Source organism: Erythrolamprus reginae, chromosome 7, assembly GCF_031021105.1.
Source record: "Erythrolamprus reginae isolate rEryReg1 chromosome 7, rEryReg1.hap1, whole genome shotgun sequence".
Lineage (NCBI taxonomy): Eukaryota > Metazoa > Chordata > Lepidosauria > Squamata > Dipsadidae > Erythrolamprus > Erythrolamprus reginae.
Window position 1 is genome coordinate 16,008,452 of NC_091956.1, and position 16,127 is coordinate 16,024,578.

The 16,127-nt window shown below is 44.6% G+C and overlaps 1 protein-coding gene across 2 annotated transcripts in view; it reads right to left on the bottom strand.

Moving 5' to 3' along the window:
- Positions 1 to 6,544: 6,544 nt before the first annotated feature.
- The window catches only part of PGCKA1 (PDCD10 and GCKIII kinases associated 1), a 44,635-nt gene continuing 35,052 nt past the window's right edge, over positions 6,545 to 16,127 (bottom strand). The window contains exons 2-4 of one of the 2 annotated variants that reach the window (XM_070757123.1): positions 12,765 to 12,813; positions 9,199 to 9,253; positions 6,545 to 8,228 (exon numbers count right to left, since the gene is read on the bottom strand). In XM_070757123.1, the coding sequence (XP_070613224.1) occupies positions 7,289 to 8,228; positions 9,199 to 9,230 (972 nt within the window). In that variant the 5' untranslated portion in view covers positions 9,231 to 9,253; positions 12,765 to 12,813 and the 3' untranslated portion in view covers positions 6,545 to 7,288. The remainder of the gene's footprint in view (positions 8,229 to 9,198; positions 9,254 to 12,764; positions 12,814 to 16,127) is intronic. The other variant, XM_070757124.1, reaches the window with a different exon arrangement.

A 16,127-nucleotide genomic window follows, 5' to 3' on the forward strand; every position in this document is an offset into this window, starting at 1 on the left:
GCCTAATTGCCCCAGCCACAGGTGTTCTCCCTTATTTTCTATAATACTTGCGCAGTTGTTCCTTCCTTGTCATAAACCTGCGCCTGCGAGCATCTTTGAATACTTCCTCTTCTGAATCTAATGATGAATGATGATGGTTCACTAATGGGGTAATTAGCTAATGGGCTGCCTGTAATTACCTCCTCATCCGATCCTGCTTCACTCCCAGAATCTTCCCCTGACAAAGAAGCTTCACTGTCTGAAGCTGTTGGCAGTAAAACCGGCCTCTGAGAATGTGAGGATTCTCCCACACCAACCCCCACAGTCCTCAGAGCAGGAGCTGGCCCAGAGCCAACCACAACACTGACGTGGGCTCAATTATGGTCGAAATATATACAGTGATACCTCGTCTTACAAACGCCTCATCATACAAACTTTTCGAGATACAAACCCGGGGTTTAAGATTTTTTTGCCTCTTCTTACAAACTATTTTCACCTTACAAACCCACTGCCACCGCTGGGATGCCCCACCTCCAGACTTCCGTTGCCAGTGAAGCACCTGTTTTTGTGCTGCTGGGATTCCCCTGAGGCTTTCCTCCATGGGAAACCCCACCTCTGGACTTCTGTGTTTTTGTGATGCTGCAGGGGAATCCCAGCAGCGCAAAAACGGGTGCTTCGCTGGCAACGGAAATCCGAAGGTGGGGTTTCCCAGCGAGGGGGGCCTCAGTGAAATCGCAGCATCGCAAAAACACAGAGGTCCGGAGGTGGGGTTTCCCATGGAGGGGAGCCTCAGGGGAATCCCAGCAGTGCAAAAACGGGCGCTTTGGCTGGCAAAAAGGGTGAATTTTGGGCTTGCACGCATTAATTGCTTTTCCATTGATTCCTATGGGAAACATTGTTTCGTCTTACAAACCTCACCTTAAGAACCTCGTCCTGGAACCAATTAAGTTTGTAAGACAAGGTATCACTGTACTTCTGTTTCGTAAAAGGAGATGCATTTTTTTTTGGCATCGCTTGAAATGGATGGAAGAGCTTCCAGTTGGCATCTGCCGTCACTCGGTGAAACCTCTGGGCTGGCACAGGAGTTCATGGCCACCATGACAGCCATGGACCTGACTCAAGTAATACAGGGTCCAACTCACGAGGGAGGGCACGCACCTGACATGGTATTCCTTTCCGAGCAATTGAGTAATGGTCCGAGATTAAGGGGCTTAGAAGTGTTGCCTTTGTCATGGTCTGACCATTTTCTGCTACGGCTTGACTTCCTGGCTCCAATCCTTCCCCGCAGGGAGGCGGAACCAATGAAGATGTTCCGCCCCAGACGCCTGATGGACCCAGAGGGCTTTCAGACGGCGCTTGGGGTTATTCCAGAGGCACTCGTCCACAGTTCGGCGGAGACCCTTGCTGAGGCCTGGAACAGGGCTGCGGCAGGGGCTCTTGACCGGATTGCGCCTTTGCGACCTCTCCGCGGCGCTAGACCCCGTAGAGCCCCATGGTTCAACGAGGAGCTCCGGGTGTTGAAACGCCAAAAGAGACGTCTAGAGAAGCGATGGAGGAAGAGTAGGTCCGAAACCGATCGAACACTTGTAAGAGCTTTTATTAAGACTTACAAAGTGGCGCTCAAGGCGGCAAGATGCGCGTACCATGCCGCCTTGATTGCATCAGCGGAATCCCGCCCGGCTGCTCTGTTTAGGGTGACCCGCTCCCTTCTTAATCAGGGGGGAGTTGGGGAGCCCTTGCAGAGTAGTGCCGAGGAGTTTAACACGTTTTTCGCTGATAAAGTCGCTCAGATCCGGGCCAACCTCGACTCCAATTGTAAAACAGAGTCGACTGACAACGAGTCAGTCGAGGTGACTGGGGCACGTACTTGTCCACCTGTCTGGGAAGAGTTTGATCTGGTGACACCTGATGAAGTGGACAAGGCCATCGGAGCTGTGAGTTCTGCCACCTGCTTACTGGATCCGTGTCCCTCCTGGTTGGTCTCGGCCAGCAGGGAGGTGACACAGAGCTGGGCCCAGGAGATTACCAACGCTTCCTTGGGGAGGGGAGTTTTTCCACCACTCTATAAAGAAGCGCTTGTGCGCCCCCTCCTCAAGAAGCCCTCCCTGGACCCAGCCGTACTTAACAACTATCGTCCAGTCTCCAACCTTCCCTTTATGGGGAAGGTTGTCGAGAAGGTGGTAGCGCTCCAGCTCCAACGGTCCTTGGAAGAAGCTGATTATCTAGGTCCCCGACAGTCAGGCTTCAGGCCCGGTTACAGCACGGAAACCGCTTTGGTCGCGTTGATGGATGATCTCTGGCGGGCCCGGGACAGGGGTTTATCCTCTGTCCTGGTGCTCCTCGATCTCTCAGCGGCTTTCGATACCATCGACCATGGTATCCTTCTGCGCCGGTTGGAGGGGTTGGGGGTGGGAGGCACTGTTCTTCAGTGGTTCTCCTCCTACCTCTCTGGCCGGTCACAGTCGGTGTTAGTGGGGGGTCAGAGGTCGGCTACGAGGTCTCTCCCCTGTGGAGTGCCTCAGGGGTCGGTCCTCTCCCCCTTGCTATTTAACATCTACATGAAACCGCTGGGAGAGATCATCCAAGGACATGGGGTGAGGTATCATCAATATGCCGATGATACCCAGCTTTACATCTCCACCCCATGCCCAGTCAACGAAGCGGTGGAAGTGATGTGCCGGTGCCTGGAGGCTGTCGGGGCCTGGATGGGTGTCAACAGACTCAAACTCAACCCGGATAAGACGGAGTGGCTGTGGGTTCTGCCTCCCAAGGACAATCCCATCTGTCCGTCCATCACCCTGGGGGGGGAATTATTGACCCCCTCAGAGAGGGTCCGCAACTTGGGCGTCCTCCTCAATCCACAGCTCACATTAGAAAACCATCTCTCAGCTGTGGCGAGGGGGGCGTTTGCCCAGGTTCGCCTGGTGCACCAGTTGCGGCCCTATCTGGACCGGGACTCATTGCTCACAGTCACTCATGCCCTCATCACCTCGAGGTTCAACTACTGTAATGCTCTCTACATGGGGCTACCTTTGAAAAGTGTTCGGAAACTTCAGATCGTGCAGAATGCAGCTGCGAGAGCAGTCATGGGCTTACCTAGGTACGCCCATGTTTCACCAACACTCCGCAGTCTGCATTGGCTGCCGATCAATTTCCGGTCACAATTCAAAGTGTTGGTTATGACCTTTAAAGCCCTTCATGGCATTGGACCAGAATATCTCCGAGACCGCCTCCTGCCGCACGAATCCCAGCGACCGATTAGGTCCCACAGAGTGGGCCTTCTCCGGGTCCCGTCAACCAAACAATGCCGGTTGGCGGGTCCCAGGGGAAGAGCCTTCTCTGTGGCGGCACCGGCTCTCTGGAACCAGCTCCCCCCAGAGATTAGAACTGCCCCTACTCTTCCTGCCTTCCGAAAACTCCTCAAAACCCACCTTTGTCGTCAGGCATGGGGAAACTAAACATCTCCCCTGGGCACGTCAATTTATGCATGGTATGCTTGTGTGTGTGTCTGTTATCATATGGGGTTTCTTTTCTTAAATCGTTAAATTTTAATTAATTGGATTGTTGTGACTGTTTTTACATGTTGTGAGCCGCCCCGAGTCTTCGGAGAGGGGCGGCATACAAGTCCAACAAATAAATAAATAAATAAATAAATAAAATAAAATCTTTGCTGGCTGAACTGGTAGAGCCTTGGTGGCGCAGTGGTTAGAGTACAGTACTACAAGCTACCTCTGCTGATCACCGGCTGCCAGCAGTTTGGCACATCGAATCTCAGGAGGCTCAAGGTGGACTCAGCCTTCCATCCTTCCAAGGTCGGTAAAATGAGGACCCAGATTGTTGGGGGGCAATAGGCTGACTCTCTGTAAACCACTTAGAGAGGGCTGTAAAGCACTGTGAAGCGGTATATAAGTCTAAATGCTATTGCTATTTATTTCAGTTTTGAACAGGGGTGTACAATTGGGGTGCTAAAGAGGTACAGTCCCAGGGTCTAATTGAAGACGTCTCTTGTTAGGTTTTCAATTACACGTGTGAGAAAAAGTGGGGAGTTTACAGTTGAAACACAAAGCTTGTTTTGACCTCCATCTGTGGATTTTGTAAAAAGCTTTGAGATGAAGATAGGATGGTCAGTAAAAATCTACCTTTAGTGTCCCAAGCGTGTAGATGTTGCAGAACACCAGTGTTAGCCATTTACAACTTTATCCCTTTTAATAACAGTTGTTACATCTGAAAAAAAGGGTAACCAAGTTTCTTGGTTTTTTTAATATCCAAGTTTGCAAGATGGAATCTCAGTTTGCTGAAAATGTAGGGTTTAAAACACACACACGCACACACAACCTGTTGTAACTTACCTGAACAAATACTTTCTGTAGTTTCCACACTACTAATTCTTATCTTTTTTTAAAAATGCAAATCTCCTGGTATCGTTTTAATGCAAATTATCCCAAAGCCTTTCTTATATACCTCAGCTTTATACATGCAAATAATTTCCTTGAAGAAATTTCAACATGAAATGTAAGTATCCTTAATGAAGGGAAGGGGAGGGAAGGGGAAGGGAGGGGAAGAAAAGGAAAGGAGAGGAAAAGAAAGGGATGGGGGGAATGGAATAGGAAAGGGAAGAGAAGGAAAGGGAAAGGAAAAAGGGAAGGGAAGGGGAAGAGAAAGAATAAGGAAGGAAAGGAAAAGAAAAGGAAGAAGAGAAGGGAAAGGGGAAGAGAAAGAAAGAAAAAGGAAGGGAAGGAAAGGAAAGAAGAGAAAGGGGAAGAGAAGGAAAGAAAAACAAAAGAAAGGCAACAAAAGGAAGGGATGGGGTAGAGAAGAAAAGGAAAGTAATATGGAACGGGAAGGGAAAGAAGAAAGGAAAACAAAGGGAAGAGAAGACAGAAGAAAGAAGGGAAGGAGGAAGAGAGGAAAAAGAAAGGGAATGGAGAAAAGGAAGGGAAGGAAAGGAAAAAAAGGGAAGGAAAGGGAAAGAGGGAGGGGAAGAGAAGAAAAGAAAAAAAGGGAAGAGAAGGAAAGGAAAAGCAGTGGAAGTGATGTGCTGGTGCCTGGAGGCTGTTGGGGTCTGGATGGGTGTCAACAGACTCAAGGTCAATTCTGATAAGACGGAGTGGCTGTGGGTTTTGCCTCCCAAGGACAATCCCATCTGTCCGTCCATCACCCTGGGGGGGGAATTATTGACCCCCTCGGAGAGGGTCCGCAACTTGGGCGTCCTCCTCGATCCACAGCTCACATTAGAGAACCATCTTTCAGCTGTGGCGAGGGGGGGCGTTTGCCCAGGTTCGCCTGGTGCACCAGTTGCGGCCCTATCTGGACCGGGACTCACTGCTCACAGTCACTCATGCCCTCATCACCTCGAGGTTCGACTACTGTAATGTTCTCTACACGAGGCTACCTTTGAAAAGTGTTCGGAAACTTCAGATCGTGCAGAATGCAGCTGCGAGAGCAGTCATGGGCTTTCCCAGGTATGCCCATGTTTCACCAACACTCCGCAGTCTGCATTGGTTGCCGATCAGTTTCCGGTCACAATTCAAAGTGTTGGTTACGACCTATAAAGCCCTTCATGGCATCGGACCAGAATATCTCCGAGACTGCCTTCTGCTGCACGAATCCCAGCGACCGATTAGGTCCCACAAAGTGGGCCTTCTCCATCAACTAAACAATGTCGGTTGGCGGGCCCCAGGGGAAGAGCCTTCTCTGTGGCGGCCCCGACTCTCTGGAACCAGCTCCACCCAGAGATTAGAACTTCCCCTACCCTCCTTGCCTTTCGCAAATTCCTTAAAACCCACCTTTGTCATCAGGCATGGGGGAACTGAGACATCTCCCCATGGCCTATATAATTTATGTATGGTATGTTTGTATGTATGTCTGCTTAAAAATGGGGTTTTTTAAATTGTTTTAAATTTTAAATTGTAAATTATTAGATTTGTCAGGAACTGTTTTTATTGTGTTGTGAGCCGCCCCGAGTCTACGGAGAGGGGCGGCATACAAATTTAATAAATAATAATAATAATAATAATAATAATAATACAAAAGGAAGGGAAAGAGGAAGAAAAGAAAAGGAATGAAGAAGGGAAAGAGTAGGAAAACAAAAGGAAGGAAAGGGAAAGAGGGAAGAGAAGAAAAAGAAAGGAAAAGGAAGGGAAAGAGAAGGAAAGGAAAACAAAGGAAAAGGAAAGGGGGAGGGGAAGAGAGGAGAAGGAAAAGGAAAGAAAGAGGAAGAGAAGGAAAACAAAGGGAAGAGGAATAGAAAGAAAGGAAAGAAAGAGAAAGGATTTAAAAGAAAGTTTGAAAGCAGTTCCAATACTGAAGATGGTGCCTGGAACCACAGAAAGCCCCATGTGGTGTCTAAGTTTCAACGTACGCCCTCCTTAACTTCTGCCCTAGTATTTTTTGAGTTCCCAACTTGTTGCTTTTGTGGCCATTTTCTTTCCTTCCCCCAATCCTCAAAAAAGGAAGTGGATGCCAAACAGGGCTTTGAGCACGGAATATTAGTAATGGCCTACTTTGCCATCACTTTGAAAGAGCACACACATTTTTAAAAAATACAGACACGTACACTATCAAATAAGCCCTACTATTCATTTATTTAAAAACAACCCCTCTCCCTCCAGGAATTAATGTGAAATCCCTGTTCATTCTTGGCTTTTATTTCCATCAAGAAATGTCTTTTCTTTGCTCTTTCCAGACAATATATGTATCCCACAAGCCATCAAAATGTAGGTGTTGCGAACCGTTCTTTACAGAAGGATACGTTCTCCTACACCAGTGGTTCTCAATTTTTCTAATTCCGCAACCCCTTAATACACTTCCTCATGTTGTGGTGACCCCCCAACCATAATTCTAGTGCCAATTCTCCCAACAGAGCTTTAATCTGATTGACAGCCCCACTGTAAACGGCTGATTGTTTGGATGTTCCAAGGCGCCAGAATAGAAGCTTTAGTTCCTAACACCATGGGAAAATAGTCTTTCCCCATGGTTTTAGGTGACCTCTGAAACGGTCATTTGATCCCCAAAGGATCCCAAACCCCAGGCTGAGAACCGCTGTACTACACCATGGTCCAATAAAGATGGCTTGGCCAAGATCTTCTAGGGTAGAAGGTCGGTCCATTAGATGGGCGTTGTTCACGAGAGCTCATTCCCATGGGCCTGGAAAAGAGTGGACCCGACAACATCTACTGTCATTATATTATCTTACTTGGTCAATTCCTTTTACTGGCTATGACCATCCTGAGCTCAGACTTCCAAGTGGTTTTCCCAAGTGAAGCAACTCCTTCTCGTTAAAAGAGACACATACGATCATGACAGCGGCCTAATAATAGTCTTCCTCCTCCTCTTCTTCAAACATTTCACCTGCCGTAGCGGCCTCCAAGGCTGCCAGGGCCTCTGCGACCTCGGCATCTTCTTCCAGTTCTCCATTGACCTCGACAAGGCCATCACATCTGGCTTCCCACACAGGCTCCACCTTCTTATTCCTAGAGGAGATCTCGGTGGCTATTTGGTCCTCGAATGAGAGAATGAAATGACTCATCCTCCAGAAACCGTCCCCTTCATCAGACTCGCCATGCAGAGAGTTTTGGTGGTGGACGAGGGTCGTGTTTTCTGCACTTTGGTTGATTTGCACCAGGTGGTTTGAGAAGTTCTCCTTCCCGATGGCCCTGGGTATCTCAGCAGGGTTGTCCTCAGGGAGGAAAGACGGATTATCCAACCGAAGGTCTTTGTGTCGGAACTCCGGTAGGGAACACGATATTGGAAAAATGGGTTCAGCAATAGTCTGAGAACCCTCCTCCTTGCCGAAAGCATTCAACGCATCCAAAGTCTGCTTGGGGTGATTTTCAGAATTAAACATCTCAAGTTTATCATCTGTTTTTGGCTGGAAAACTCTTTTGTCCGGAAGTTGAGCAGAAGAGCTGTGCAGGTTAATCTCTTTAGGTTGGGTTTGATGAGAAGGGGCGCCGAGATTTTTGGAGGAATGAACCCCATTAACATTACATTTTACCACGGAGATTCCACGTCCCTTCTCTGGAACAGCAGGTGTTCTGGAACTCCAAAGAGCATCTTTGGAGTGGTGGTGGAATCCAATTTGGTTTACTACCACCGGCGTCTCGGCAATCTGGACTTCGTTTCTACGGCTCAGAATGTCACTGTTCTGCTTGCTATGAAATCTCCCTCTTCCTTCCTCATCCAATTTATAGTTATTTATCTCATTAATGTATGCAGTCGTTTGCATGTCTTGGGGATGAAAGATGTAGCTAAGGAAAGATGGGAGAGTACCCAGTTATTTATTTATTTTATTCTGTTTGTCAAGCATGTATCAGCACATAATTGTAAGTACAAGGGTTATCCGGAAAGTAAGGTTACAAGGCATGTAGCTCTCATGGGGAATGTTTGCAGGAGAAGTTAGTATTACTATAGAGTAATACATGAGGCTGTTAGGGTCTGGATGGGTGTCAACAGGCTCAAACTCAACCCTGACAAGACGGAGTGGCTGTGGGTTTTGCCTCCCAAGGACAATCCCATCTGTCCATCTATTACCCTGAGGGGAGGAGAATTATTGTCCTCCTCAGAGAGGATCCACAATTTGGGCGTCTTCCTCGATCCACAGCTGACTTTAGAACATCACCTTTCGGCTGTGGCGAGGAGGGCATTTGCGGCCCTGTTTGAACAAGGAGTCCCTGCTCACAGGCACTCATGCCCTTATCCAGAACCCAGGGGTGGGCGTTCTGGCTGGAGACCACCCCTGGGTCCATGGTAGAAAGTTTTGGGGGGGTTGAAGATGTAACAACAGAGTTGGGTAGTGCATTCCAGGCATCGGCAACTCTGATGCTGAAGTCATATTTTCTGCAATCGAATTTGGATTGGTTTACCTTCAGTTTGTATCTATTGTTTGCCCGTGTATTAATGTGGTTGAAGCTGAAGTAGTCATTTTATTAGTCATGAAGTAGTAGATTGTAGCAGACAATTTTGTGCACTAAGCATAGGACGGACCGTAGGTGGGCTAATTTTTAATTTAATTATTTTAATTAAATTATTCCATTTTTTCCCCACGCCTGTTATGGAGAAGCCTGCTAATATCGCCAGGATATCTGAATTTTGAGCATTTTTACCACGGTAGAAAATGGTGCAACTACATTGAAATGGAATTAAAGTTAACTGCCCCGTATTAATTAACCTCCTTTGATTTTAACAAACTGCCTGAAATGACATGGGAGGCTATCCTACCTTTTAATCATTTTACAGCATTTGCACCCCATCTGGATTCTTCTTTTGTCAGTATCTGTAAAGAGAAAGGGGGAGAGACAGGTGTCAGAAGCAGGGAATTTTATGCAAAATAGCAAAAGGTGGAACTTTGCACTTTTTTTAAAAAAAATTGTGGGTTGGTTAAAATGAGTTTCCAATTATGTTTAAACATGAGAAACACTAAGGGTGATGACAATTGACTCAATCAACATGTGGCTTGCACTCCCCTTCCTTCCATCCTTCCTTCCTTCTTTCCTTCCAACCTCCCTCTCTTCCTTCCTCCCTTCCTTCCATCTTCCTTCCTTCCTTCCCTTCCTTTCCCCCATTTTCCTTTGTTTGTTCCTCCCTCCCTCACCATGCTCTTTCTTTCTTTCTTTCTTTCTTTCTTTCCTTCCTTCTTTCTTTCTCTTTTCCTCCCTCCTTCCCTTCCTTCTTTTCCTTTCTTTTCCTTTTCTTCCTGCATTTGTTCCTCACTCCCCACTTTTTCTTTCTTTCTTTCTTTCTTTCTTTCTTTCTTTCTTTCTTTCTTTCTTTCTTTCTTTCTTTCTTTCTTTCCTTCCGTGCATGTCTTCAGAGAGGGACGGCATACAAATCTAATAAATTATTATTAATTATTATTCTTTCTTTCTTTCTTTCTTTCTTTCTTTCTTTCCTTCCTTCCTTCCTTCCTTCCTTCCTTCCTTCTTTCTTTCTCTCTTTCCTTCCGTACATGTCTTCAGAGAGGGGCGGCATACAAATAATAAAAATAAATTATTATTAATTATTATTCTCTTTTTCTTTCTTTCTTTCTTTCTTTCTTTCTGTCTTTCCTTCCTTCTTTCTTTCTTTCTTTCTTTCTTCTCTCTCTCTCTTTCTTTCCCTCCCTCCCTTATATTCTTCTTTCTCCATCTCTCTTTCTCTCTCACCCATGCTCTCATTCTTTCCTATCTAAGACGTTGTGAGGTTTAACCAGTAGATAAACAGCGAAGGCGTTTTCTTTCTCGACCAAACAGGATAGTATTAAAAACAGAAAGCATTTCCTTTGTTAAATATTAACTAGCGGCTTGTTTCCCTCCAAAAGGAGTTGAAAACACCTGCAAACCTCTACTGAGAGGTGAGATAGTGGGAGAGAACCAAATCAGGTGCAAATGTCAAAGAAGTTGATATTGATATTGATAAAATTGAACGGGTCCAAAGACGGACTACAAAAATGGTAGAAGGTCTTAAGCATAAAATTTGTCAGGAAAGACTTCATGAATTCAATCTGTGTAGTCTGGAGGACAGAAGGGAAAGGGGGGACACGATCAAAACATTTAAATACATTAGAGAGTTAAATAAGGTCCAGGAGGGAAGTGTTTTCAATAGGAAAGTGAACACAAGAACAAGGGGGCACAATCTGAGGTTAGTTGGGGGAAAGATGAGAAGCAAGAGGAGAAAATATTATTTTACTGAAAAAATAGTAGATGCTTGGAACAAACTTCCAGCAGACGTGGTTGGTAAATCCACAGTAACGTAATTTAAACACACTTGGGATAAACATAGATCCATCCTAAGATAAAATACAGAAAATAGTATAAGGGCAGATTAGATGGACCATGAGGTTTTTTTCTGCCGTCAATCTTCTATGTTTCTGTTATGCTATAGCAGAGAAATTGAGAAGATCCATCAACTCTTTCAATACCTGTGGCTTATGAGTCCCAAGTGCTGTGAAAAATCTAAGCCGCAGACCAATCAGAAATCAGTGGGGACTGAAAAGACAAGGTCAGAGACCTTCAAACTTGGCAACCTTTAAGACTTGTAAACATCTGCTACAACGTCCTTCCTTCAACCACAGCAACACATGAGCACACAGCAGATACAAATTAAAGTAAACTGCTCTAAACTCGACTGCAGGAAATACAACTTTAGTAACCAAGTACAGTAGTACCTCGATTTACGAACTTAATTCGTTCCATGACCAGGTTCTTAAGTAGAAAAGTTTGTAAGAAGCAGCATTTTTTCCCATAGGAATCAATGTGAAAGCAAATACTGTGTGCGACTGGGGAAACCACAGGGAGGGTGGAGGCCCTGTTTCCTCCCAGGAGATTCCTAGAGAGGCCCCATGGAGGCTTCTCCCCGCCTTTTCCGGTTACAGTTTTGGAGGCTCGGGTTTGTAAGTGGAAAATGGTTCTTGAGAAGAGGCAAAAAAATCTTGAATACCCGGTTCTTATTCAATTCAATTCAATTCAATTTATTAGATTTGTATGCCGCCCCTCTCCAAAGACTCCGGGCGGCTCACAACAATTAAAAAAACAGTATAACAATGGAACAAATCTAATAATAAAATTATATTAAAAAACCCCAACAATTTAAAAACCATACCACACATACATACCAAACATAAAATATAAGAAAGCCTGGGGGAGATGTCTTAGTTCCCCCATGCCTGGTGATATAGGTGGGTCTTGAGTAACTTGCTAAAGACAAGGAGAGTGGGGGCTGTTCTAATTTCCGGGGGGAGTTGATTCCAGAGGGCCAGGGCCGCCACAGATAAGGCTCTTCCCCTGGGGCCCGCCAAACGACATTGTAGGATGCCTGGCTGCATAGCTAGAGGTATAATGAGAAGGAAGAGGGATATTGTGATCCCCTTATATAGAGCGCTGGTGAGACCACGTTTGGAATACTGTGTTCAGTTCTGGAGACCTCACCTACAAAAAGATATTGACAAAATTGAACGGGTCCAAAGACGGGCTACAAGAATGGTGGAAGGTCTTAAGCATAAAATGTATCAGGAAAGACTTAATGAACTCAATCTGTATAGTCTGGAGGACAGAAGGAAAAGGGGGGACATGATCGAAACATTTAAATATGTTAGAGGGTTAAATAAGGTTCAGGAGGGAAGTGTTTTTAATAGGAAAGTGAACACAAGAACAAGGGGACACAATCTGAAGTTAGTTGGGGGAAAGATCAAAAGCAACGTGAGAAAATATTATTTCACTGAAAGAGTAGTAGATCCTTGGAACAAACTTCCAGCAGACGTGGTTGGTAAATCCACAGTAACTGAATTTAAACATGCCTGGGATAAACATATATCCATTGTAAGATAAAATACAGGAAATAGTATAAGGGCAGACTAGATGGACCATGAGGTCTTTTTCTGCCGTCAGTCTTCTATGTTTCTATGACCTTATCGGCCGCTGGGATTCGTGCGGTAGAAGGCGGTTCCGGAGGTATTCTGGTCCAATGCCATGAAGGGCTTTAAAGGTCAGTACCAACACTTATCTAGAAAAGTTCGTAAGTAGAGGCATTCGTAGGTAGAGGTACCACTGTATTTGATGCATGGAACTCACTACCAGACTCTGTGGTATCATCCCCTAAACCCCAAAACTTTACCCTTAGACTTTCCACTGTTGACCTCTCCAGATTCCTAAGAGGTCAGTAAGGTTTGCAGAAACTGGGACATGTAATGGAAGCTCGCTACGTTAGGTAGCACTAGGGTTTTGAACCGCTGAACTGCTGACCTTTCTGACTGACAGGCTCAATGTCTTAGCCACTGAGCCACTGAGTCCTTCTGCCATTAGCCTACTTACCAACAAATCACAGGCAGTTCCAGGACCATGATTTTAACCTCACGGGCATCTGAAATGATAGTGATGAAAGCTGATTAGGAGACAAATCAAGGCCAAGTAAGATCCTAATACCTCCTGATAAAGCCTTAGTTAGACCACATCTAAAATACTGTATCCAGTTTTGGACGCCACACTATAAAAAAAGAAGTTGAGACTCTAGAAAGAGTGCTGAGAAGGAAGTTCAAGGAATTCTTGGATAACAATAAGAAGAAATACAACATTCACAAGACCCAGGAAGTATTTTAACTATTTTCCGCCAGCATATTTTGAGAGTTGCTTCCTTCAATAGCCTTGCCTGAAGTTCACTTTTGACCCACTGATCTTATCTGAAACCTGCTCTTAAGAGTCGAGACAATCTTGTGCTGTCCAGATATTTATGCTATTAATATCCATCAGCTCCAGTCAATGAGGTCAAAAATAATTTTAAAAAATAATGGTAGTTCGTTTATTTGTTTGTTTATTGATTGATTGATTCTGAAACGGAGTCAGAACGGCTAACAACAGTTATAAATAAAACAATGGTAAAAAACCAGTAAAAAATACAACAATAAAATCAACAGTATAATAAAAATGATAATATCATTTTAAAAATATATGCATACATCACAATCAATCTAGTTCTAATTTCATAGTATAAAACACACCTTAGTTTTGGGGCAGGGAAAAGGATCTGCTTGCCAGGCTAGCATTCCTAAATTGGTCAGCTTCAGCACATTATTTTATCCCCTGGTTAGGGCTTTAAAAAAACTTTATTCAGAGAGAGTAACAATGAAAGTGCTTGCCAGCCAGTAAGAGCTGGGAACATCATTAGCACCTGGAAAGAAACATTCGGAGCAAGTAGAGCAATGGAAAAAACCCTGCAAAGACATAGGGCTTGGAAAACATTCTTTGCAAAAAGTAACAATGAAACAGATTGCATACAAATCTAATAAAATAATAATAATAATATTATTAATAATAATAATAATAATAATAATAATAATAATAATAATAATAATAATAATAGACATGATGCTGTGGCACAGATGATCCACTGGAACTTGTGCCGGAACTACCATTTACCAGTGGCAAAGAACTGGTGGGATCATAAGCCCGAAAAAGTGGTCAAAAATGAGCAAGCAAAACTACTGTGGGACTTCCAACTTCAGACTGACCGAATTCTGAAGCATAACACACCAGATATTGTGATCGTGGAGAAAAAGAAAGTATGGATCATCGACATCGCAATCCCAGGAGACAGCAGAATTGAGGAGAAGCAGCTAGAGAAATTAGTGAAATACGAAGATCTAAAAATCAAGCTGCAACAACTCTGGCATAAGCCCGTGAAAGTGGTGCCAGTGGTACTTGGCACGCTGGGCGCAGTACCAAAGTATCTCAGCGGACATTTGAAAACCATTGGAATTGACAAAATCTCCATCTGTCAATTGCAAAAGGCCGCTTTACTGGGATCGGCACACATAATTCGCCGCTACATCACGCAGTCCTAGGTGCTTGGGAAGCACCCGACTGGTGATGAAATACGAAATCCAGCATAGTGATCTCGTTTGCTGTGTAGTACTGACATAATAATAATAATAAAGATGGTAAGAGCTGGGAATATTGTTAGCACCTGGTTAGGGCTGGAAAGAAATATTAGGAGCAAGTAAAGCAATGAAGAAAAAACCTTACAAAGAGAAGGTTTTGAAAACGTTCTTAGCAGAGAGTAACAATGAAAGAGCTTGAAAGCGGGTAAGAGCTGGGAACATCGTTAGGGCTGGAAAGAAACATTTGGAGCAAGTTAGACTAATGAAAAAAACCCCCCTGCAAAGACAGGGCTTGGAAATATTCTCCACAGAGAGAAATAATGAAAGAGTCTGAAAGATAAGAGCTGGGAAGATGGTTAGCAGCCAGTTAGGGCTGAGGATAAAAAGAGAGCTACATTCAAAGTATATGTCCACCCATTACCCTGGGGGAGGGGAATTATTGACCCCCTCAGATAAGGTACGCAACTTGGGCGTCCTCCTCGATCCACAGCTGACATTGGAACATCATATTTCGGCTGTGGCGAGGAGGGCGTTTGCCCAGGTTCGCCTGGTGCACCAGTTGCAGCCCTATTTGGACAGGGAGTCATTGCTCACAGTCACTCATTCCCTCATCACCTCGAGACTCTATTACTGCAACGCTCTCTACATGGGGCTACCTTTGAAAAGTGTTCGGAAACTTCAGATCGTGCAGAATGCGGCCGCGAGAGCCATTGTGGGGCTTCCCAGATTCACCCACTTGTCTACAACACTCCGTGGCCTGCACTGGCTGCCAATCAATTTCCGGTCACAATTCAAAGTGTTGGTTATGACCTTTAAAGCCCTACATGGCATTTGACCAGAGTACCTCCGGAACCGCCTGCTACCGCACAAATCCCAGCGACCGATAAGGTCCCACAGAGTTGGCCTTCTCCGGGTCCCGTCGATTAAACAATGTCATCTAGCGGGCCCCAGGGAAAGAGCCTTCTCTGTGGCGGCCCCAGCCCTCTGGAATCAAGTCCCCCCAGAGATTAGAATTGCTCCCACCCTCCTTGTCTTTTGTAAACTACTCAAGACCCATCTATACCGCCAGGCATGGGGGATTTGAGACATCTTTCCCCCAGGCTCCTTATAATTTATGTTTGGTATGTATGTGTTGTCTGGTTTTCATATGATAGGTTTTTAGTTATTTCTTTTAATATTAGATTTTTGTCACTATAATATTGTTTTTATCATTTGTGAGCCGGCCCGAGTCTTCGGAGAGGGGCGGCATACAAATCTAATAAATTGAATTGAATTGAATAAGATGCACTCTAATTATCAGCCTCTTTTAGGAAGGAAAAAGATGTGTCCTATACTCCGAAAAATATGGTAAGTGTTAGAAAAAACAAGTAGAAAGTAGAAACTGGGAAAACAATATTATGTATACTGAAATGTATTTTTATTTATTATTTAGATTTCTATGCCACCCTTCTCCGCAGACTCAGGGTGGCTCACAATAAGGATATAATAGAACATATGATTACTATCTATACACAAACGTTAGAAGTTGAAACAAGTATGATTATGTACTATTTACATAGTGAAATCACTAACAATGTTTTGTTCTCAAGCAGAAATTAAGAATAAAGTAATACCAAATGCCAACTCCTAATTAGAAGTGAAAAGAGAGAACATGACTTAATTAGAAGTAGACTTAAGGATAGAATTGCAGTTGGTTTAAGGAACATGTGAATTCTTCTTTTGTATTAGAAAGCTGGAACGTTGACTGGCTTGATACTTAAGGAGGGAAATAGGTCCAAGTGATGCTTTTTCCAAAATTTTG